At 32.9% G+C, this 8,432-nt stretch overlaps 1 protein-coding gene across 1 annotated transcript; it reads left to right on the plus strand.

Moving 5' to 3' along the window:
* The first annotated feature begins 275 nt into the window (after positions 1 to 275).
* On the plus strand, positions 276 to 1,023 carry LOC120070224. Its single transcript, XM_039022103.1, has 2 exons — positions 276 to 512; positions 626 to 1,023. Exons 1-2 carry the CDS (start codon positions 324 to 326, stop codon positions 764 to 766), a joined length of 330 nt encoding a protein of 109 aa, XP_038878031.1. The 5' UTR covers positions 276 to 323; the 3' UTR covers positions 767 to 1,023.
* Positions 1,024 to 8,432: the final 7,409 nt, after the last annotated feature.

The raw sequence follows: 8,432 nt of genomic DNA on the forward strand, positions 1-8,432 counted from the left end.
TATATAGTATTGCATATATAAATGTACTACTATGAGTTGATCTAGTATATAAAGTGGCTAGTTAGCCTTTGTTGTAAATATTTAGTAAACAAAAGAAAGAAAAAACTTGCATACTCATCTTAAGTAGTTTTTATGAACTTATTTAAAATGTATTGATCTGAATTATATTTTAGAGAATTGTAAAAACACAGTGGTGTGGTGAGAATTGAGAAAGAATGTGATTTAAATACCCGTGAAATAAAACTAATATAAATATATACATATATAAACACATGCAGATGAAAGTGGAAAAAACCCTAAATTGAGAGAATTGAGAATCGCAGATGAAAATGGTGGGTGGTCCGGTACTCCATTGGCTCTGTTCATCATCATCTCCGTTGGCTCTGTTGATCCGGAATCGGAATGGAAATCGAATTCTCCTCTGCGGCGCATTCTCAGCATCCACCCTTGCACCTGAACTTGAAGAATCTACCCGACTCACCAACATCAATCTTGAAACCCAGCAGGCCAAGGTATACTTCTTTTATTTTTCTGTTCTGTTTACCATTTTTTGTATGTGCAGTAGATGGGTAGGAAGGCATTAGTTGTGTGTACTTCTTGGTCTGTCTGACTTGTGATTCTGAAGGAGAATTGGGAGTCGTTCAAGTCATGGGTGTTGAAGTACGATAAGAGCTATAAGAGCTATAAGAGCGAGAAAGAGTTGTTGTATAAGTTTGAGGTATTCAGTAAAAGATTGAGATCGATCGAAGTGCAACAAGGAGAATAAGGGGTGTACCTTCAGGTTGAATGCCTTTTCAGACTTGACTACTGATGAGTATCCCAGAGGCCGTGTCCCTCGATATCCCGCTATCTTTAGAGTGATTGATCAGTATATTTATTAATTATAATGCCCCAAACTCCTCTCATTTCATATGTTTTCGTACTTTGTTTTGAGCCCTTGTCTGTTTCCTTTATAAATTATTGTTGATGTTTATGTGAGAGAACTTTGAAGGAGGCATGATGTATCTTTTAACTCTTATTATTATGCAAACAAACCCCTTCATTTCCACTTTCTTCACTGCAGTTCTTCTCTCTTTTTTTTGCCATTTAAACAAATCATCCTTCATACAAATGACAATATCCATATAAGTTGAGTAAAAATATTGAATTCTTAAATTCAAATCCTAAATCTGTAGCACATTAGCAGTAATGGACGAAGGGTTTATAAGTTATGATCACATATCTCATACAAATACTTAGCTTACATATCTGCTAAAGGGAAAATATGTACTATGCTCAGCTAATGGCTAATTCTATTTCCTACGGTACATAAATCTTTGAGCTTTTTTGAGTGGGAGTTGGGACACGACACCTCATCAGCTACCACAAACAAAATTGATAGTTATTTAGCACTCAAGACAAACTGAATTAGATGGGACCATAAGATTTAGATTTAGCAGTCAGGATTTTTTTTATAAAAAAAATCTCATTTTATCTACTTCTAATTCACATTAAGTGATAAAGATTTTATTTTAATTATAAAGAATGCATTACCTTCAAATTTTCAAATAAAATTAGGTCCAAACTCTCAAGAGACCATCTATTTTTGAAAAATCTAGGTAGTAATAATATTTGGATGTTCAAAACAATATTTTATACAGCTCAATGTCAAAGGTTTAAACATTGGAATCTTTATTTTTCAACTAATTGCCACACTATATTTTGTTTATATTTTAATGGGAAATCTAATAAAATTGTTTTATGAGACAATTTCAAACGATATAAAGGTTAAAAATAAGTTGTTTGAAAAATTGAAACAAAAATGCTTGAAACGTAATCTGAACTTGAAGTTTTGAGACGTAATTGGAACGTACCATTTTTTTTAGTACTCTCTTTTTTTCTACACATACCGACGATTGGTTAATGAACCAATATTCAAACTATGAAATTTTTATATGGATGACCCAGATTTGATTGTGCCAATGTCGAATGACCTTGAATTTAATAAAAATGAAAATTTTGCTTACTTCACAAATTACAGACCGATGTTACCATTTCACATTTGAGAAAAGTCATAAAATCACAAAAATTTATATCTTTATAAGAAGATCGTGATGCGTCTCAAAATCACGTTCATAGTCTCATCGATTTGCCTTAGGTGTGAACCTACAATCTCAAATTGGCAGGAAGGAGAAGTTAAGTTGGATGGTACTTTGTTACTAAGTAAGGTTAATAGTTGACAGCTTGACAAGTTAGACATCAATAAGCATCTCTAATTTAATCCTTTCTTTTTTCTTGGAGTTCTATTTATTTATTATTATTATTATTTTAAAGAATGATCTATCTTATAATTGATCGTTGAAAATTTTAGTAGTGTGATATTGTATTAATTAATCATTTATTTTTCCACATTTTTTTAAATAACCGAATTTCAACATAGAACTATTTCAAAATGAATAAAATCTTTGTAAAAATTTAAATGACGATAATCACTCTAATATATCGTTAGTGGATACGAGCTTGGTATGCAATCTGAAATTTTTAAAACACTTTTTAGACTCTCTTTTATCATGGTAAATATAATCTTCCATCAATAACCATTCGAATACAGATTCAAAATTTGTTTGCCTAATATATTGACTTCTTATTATGTTGGAAGCTGGAGTCATATTGTTTTGATCCATGAATTATAATTTCTCTTAAGAAAGAGACACGATAGGAGATGTTATGATAATATATTATCTTGTTCATGCATATAATTTATTGAGAAATTTATATTTATGTGATTAACTAGGGTGCGGCCCTATATTTCCAAGGGATTGTGGCCCAATCAATATGACTTTGTTTCTTTCAATAGTTTCCGGGCTCACACTATTCTTTTGTGCATTTTCTTTATCAGCTAAAAAAACACTATGTTTGTATGTTGCAGCAAAGTTGGCGAAATGTTTTCCAAAATCTACCTAAAACTATAGACTGGAGGGAGAAAGGCGTCATGGCTCCAACCACACAACAATTTAACCATATGTGTAATTGAAATATACCCATTCTAGCAGCTTGCTAGATTTATACAGTCATAGCCGCCATAGAAGGCATACATCGGATCACAACTAGAAAGTTATCAAATTTTAATATGTTATCCTTCACAACTCAAGTCCATTTGATTGTGGGTGCGGTACACCATTTGATTATGGGTGCGGTATAACCAAATTTGTTTTTGAATTCGCTATGAAAACTGGAATTCTAGAAGAATGTCAAACAAAAATTTGATTATGGGTGCGGAACAACTCAAGGCATATGACTTTCTTTGCTTTTAGTAGCTTCCACAGCTCACACTATTGTATGTGTGTTTTCTTTACCGGTTAAACAAACATTACATTTTTATGTTGCAGTAAAGTTGGTGAAATGTTTTCTAAAATCTACCTAAAACTGTAGACTGGATGTAACGACCGGATCCTTACATCTTATGATCCAACCGCTACGACATGCATACTTAGACTTTTCTATCATGAGATGAGTTTGGTGAAAATTTCAAAGAACATATCTCAATTTTATTAATTAGATAGAAAATTATATATAAAAAAAGTTTATTTATCCAAACACCAGGATCCATAAAATAATAGCGTGGTGGTACAAAATGCATATACCAGTTTGATGGTTGGCCATTTGAGCGACGTCCAATTCTGTCATCTACGTTGTGTCCTTACCTACAAAGTCTGTAAAAATATAGGATGAATATATAATATACCCAGTAAGTAGTTCTCACGTAGGGTAGTGACCAAATGCACAATCACAAGCAACATGTCATGAAAACATATGATCGGGACCGAAAACGTATAATAACATGTGGTGGTCGGTTATGCTTCCAACATAAATCTCTCCGCCCTGATAGGAAGATGAGGACTTAAGCGAAAACTAACTCATCTGATGATCAGCGGGTCATGTAGTCAGTAAAGCCAGAGTCGCATCCAACATCAACCATTAGCATAAACATAATATCGGACTAGAGGGGTGCAACCATACATACCCTGCTAGTCCCTAGCATAAACATAACGTAAGATTAAGCCTGGAGGGGTGCAACCATACATGCCCTGCCAGCCCCTGCCAGCCCTGGAAGCATAAATTTCTCCGCCCTGATAGGAAGATGAGGACTTAAGCGGAAACTAACCCATCTGATGATTAGCGGGTCATGCAGTCAGTAGGGTCAGAGTTGCATCCAACATCAACCATTAACATAAACGTAAGATCAGATTGGAAGCATAACTTACACCTAATTAAAACNCATTAACATAAACGTAAGATCAGATTGGAAGCATAACTTACACCTAATTAAAACTTGATTTTAACGTAATCGTGAACAAACATAATGCATGGGGTCCCTTGTAAAGAAACGTGTTCTAAACATGTAATGCAATATAACAATTAACATAACCATGCAACATAATAAAGGTACACTACCATAGAACACTTAAAGAGAGGGTGAGATAAACTACTTACCGTGATCTAGTTATCTCTTATTATTCTTTATGATTTGATCAGTAGAGCTTAACCTTTTTAAACTAGAAGGAAATTTGGACAGCACCTTACCCGAGCTTTTCTCTTTTAACCTCACAAAACTTCCTCACTCACACTTACTCTTTCACACGATTCTTTGTTACTGAGATTTGTTTGAGAATAGTTTAAATCTTTAGGCAAAGGGTCCTATTTATAGTAGTTTTCAACTCTTCTCAGTGTGACAAATCATCCTATAGGTGGCTTCTTTAGAATTACTTAGGGTTTAAGGATTCCTCTCAATAAGATTTTGGCTAACGTTTGCCCTTACATCATCATTCTTTATTTGTATTCAATTTTAGGGTTTTTCAATGTATAATCTATAAGATCGTGGCCAAATTCAACGCATAATCCACGCTTCTGTCCAAATCTCACTCTCTTTGTTCTTAGAATCTCGCTCTCTTCAGCTTTCTCGTTGGTTTGGCTCTCGCGACTTCCGCTCTTGCTCTCACTATCGCTGGTCGCGCTCTCGCTCTTGCTGGTCTCGATCGTGCTCTTCGCTCTCACTGCTCTCAGCTTTCTTGCTACAATTCTCGCTCTCTCCGATTTTCCTTCAATCTCGCTTTCTCCAGGGATCTCGCTCTCTCTACTCTCGCCAGCCTCAATCTCGCTAGCCTTGCTCGCTAGGGTTTCTCACTCTCCAATTTTCTCTTCAATCGCACAACTCTCTTCTCAGTATCTCGCTCTCTCCAGTTTTCTCGCTGCAATTCTCGCTCTCTCCAATTTTCCTTCAATCTCACTCTCTCTACTCTCGCTTTCTCCAATTTTCTCTTTAAATCTTGTTCTCTCCAGGAATCTCGTTCTCTCCACTCTCGCTAGTTTTCACGTGTGGTTGCCTTCACTGCTTGTGGATTTCACTTCCTCTTTTTAACTCTTTCAAATTTTAAGAGTATATGGGCATTCACCTCCAATTCTTCCAATGAGTAGTGTCCAAACAAAAGTTATCTACTGCCCGTTGTCTCTGAATTAGCTAGCGTCCAACTTCCAATTAATCATTCTACTCGGATTCATTATTTTTGGATAATGAATAAATTTTCAATTAATCAAATAAATTTCCAATTTCCAATTATTCATTTTTTTTCCTTCTAAATTTCCACCCCTTCAAATAAAATTTTGTCCGACTTAATATTTGACATTTAATTTCCTGTATGCGTACAAATCTGGGTCGTTACACTGGAGGTCGTTGTGGCTCCAGCCAGAAAATAATATAAGGGTACGTCTTCCTTAATTCTTTTAGGATTGATGCAGCCGCAGCCGTAGCCACTGTAGAAAGCATACATCATATCAGTACTTGAAAGCTAATCAAATTTTCTGAATAGGATGCTATCTTTCATAACTCAATTCCATTTGATTAGGGCGGTAAACCCAATTTTTTTTTTTTTTTTTTTTTTTTTTGGAATTTGTTATGAAAACTAGAATTCTAGAAGAAAGTCGATTTCAAATAGACCTACCGGAACAAAAAAATAAAGGTAAAATATTTCACTTTTGACTAAAAAAATTATTTTTGTTATTACTAATCAATTTCTTTTATATATATTTAGCGAATCAAAATAGATAGTTGCAGATTACTTTCACAAAAACTTTTATAATCTCGTTCAGTAACCGCCTTTGTGTATAGCTATTAGGAGTAATTACCACAAATTCACTCATTATATGTGATAAGATAAAAATTAATATTGTAATTTAATCTATATTTATTTAATTTTCTACTTGATTTAACACCAAATAGTTATTAACTCTTAAATTTTGTAGGGAGTGTATAATGGTCCTTTTAGAGAATCATTGGACCACGACATGACGGTGGTACGATACACCGTTATTAGTATATTTTAAAAAAATTATGGGGATCCAATTGGGGAAGATGGTTTCATAAGGATAGCCAGGAGGTGGCACGATCAAATGAACTAATCTTTTTGGTAACCATTTTTTTTTAATGAAACTTACTTTTGTTTTTTTTTTTTTTTTGAGTGTTATGATTAGAGCGTAACAGAAACCAGATGTGGATCAAAAGATCCAACTTACTATAATTTGTAAGAATTTTTGTAATCAAACTTCCTATATTTTGGCTATCCAATTTAATTTCAGTCCATTTATTTCAAAGTACCAATTTAATAAATAAAGTTATGTTTTAGAGCTACTTTCAAAATAATTTTTATTAAAACTGTTTAAACAATAACAATCATTTACAATTATGATAAAAAGTTAAAACATAATGCAAATATCTTTCTAAAATTTATATTCGCAGAAATTATAAGAATACTTTATATACATATATAAACATTTATTTAAATCTTTATGTTTATGTTTAATATTTATTTTATTGTAGAGAGGAATGGTAGGATTTTCCAAAACAAGGAAAAGAATTCAAACCATTGAGACATTATTTATCTAGTTGCACAATGGTCTAAAAGTTCAAATCTTTTTTATAATTATATTGTTTCTTGCATATCACTAAATTGGAAGACTATTCTCTAGTCTCATCTTTTTTTCAACTCTCCTACAAACCTATCTTCATACATATTGCTATTTTACCAATAAATCTCTTTTGGATTGGGACGTGATTGACGGGATGTAAGACCCACACTAAAAAAAATTCTATTAATTGGCCATTTTTTACTTTTGGTTATTTTGAATAAGAAGTAGAGGTCAAGGGATCAGTGGCGCACAGTACGTTGATACATCTTAGTGCCTCCACACGCCTCGATCCGAAAAGGACTCATTGATGCAACAAGAACACAATATTCGAAAGCTACAAGTTTGATACAAAGAGGGGAGACTAGAGGAAAGACTTCCAATTAAAATAAAGTTCCCATTTTCCATTTTAAAATTCTTACAAGAAATTTCACGTAAGAATTTTTCTTCTAGGAAAATTTTCAATTATGAAAAGTCCGAACAAAACTTTTATTTATCAAATTTGTTAATTTCTTTAAAAAACTAACAACAAATCTAGCACATATATTGATTGAAATTTCTAAAAAACATATAAATAAACAAAATAGAAAACTAAGTTTAAGTTTAAAAATTAAAGTTGGGTATAAAAAGTTGTGATTGGAAGCACTTTTTAGACTCTCTTTTACCATGGTAAATATAATCTTCCATCAATAACCATTCGAATACAGATTCAAAATTTGTTTGCCTAATATATTGACTTCTTATTATGTTGGAAGCTAGAGTCATATTGTTTTGACCCATGAATTATAATTTCTCTTAAGAAAGAGACACGATAGGAGATGTTATGATAATATATTATCTTGTTCATGCATATAATTTATTGAGAAATTTATATTTATGTGATTAACTAGGGTGTGGCCCTATATTTCCAAGGGATTGTGGCCCAATCAATATGACTTTGTTTGCTTTCAATAGTTTCCAGGGCTCACACTATTCTTTTGTGCATTTTCTTTATCAGCTAAAAAAACACTATGTTTGTATGTTGCAGCAAAGTTGGCGAAATGTTTTCCAAAATCTACCTAAAACTATAGACGGGAGGGAGAAAGGCATCGTGGCTCCAGCCACACAACAATTTAACCATATGTGTAATTGAAATATACCCATTCTAGCAGCTTGCTAGATTTATACAGTCATAGCCGCCATAGAAGGCATACATTGGATCACAACTAGAAAGTTATCAAATTTTAATATGTTATCCTTCACAACTCAAGTCCATTTGATTGTGGGTGCGGTACACCATTTGATTATGGGTGCGGTATAACCAAATTTGTTTTTGAATTCGCTATGAAAACTGGAATTCTAGAAGAATGTCAATTTCAAATAGACCTACCAAAACAAAAAATAAAGGCAAAATATTTCAGTTTTGATAAAAAAATTATTTTGTAATTACTAATCAATTTCTTTTTGTATATATATCGCATAAAATTAGATAGTTGTAGATTGCTTCCACAAAG

Source organism: Benincasa hispida, chromosome 1 (genome assembly GCF_009727055.1).
Source record: "Benincasa hispida cultivar B227 chromosome 1, ASM972705v1, whole genome shotgun sequence".
NCBI lineage: Eukaryota > Viridiplantae > Streptophyta > Magnoliopsida > Cucurbitales > Cucurbitaceae > Benincasa > Benincasa hispida.

Bases quoted from the DNA above. Each gene is read 5' to 3' on its own strand.
- LOC120070224 (XM_039022103.1), top strand. From the start codon at position 324: ATGAAAATGGTGGGTGGTCCGGTACTCCATTGGCTCTGTTCATCATCA. The intron at 513-625 runs GTATACTTCTTT...GTGATTCTGAAG, and splicing joins TTGAAACCCAGCAGGCCAAG to GAGAATTGGGAGTCGTTCAA.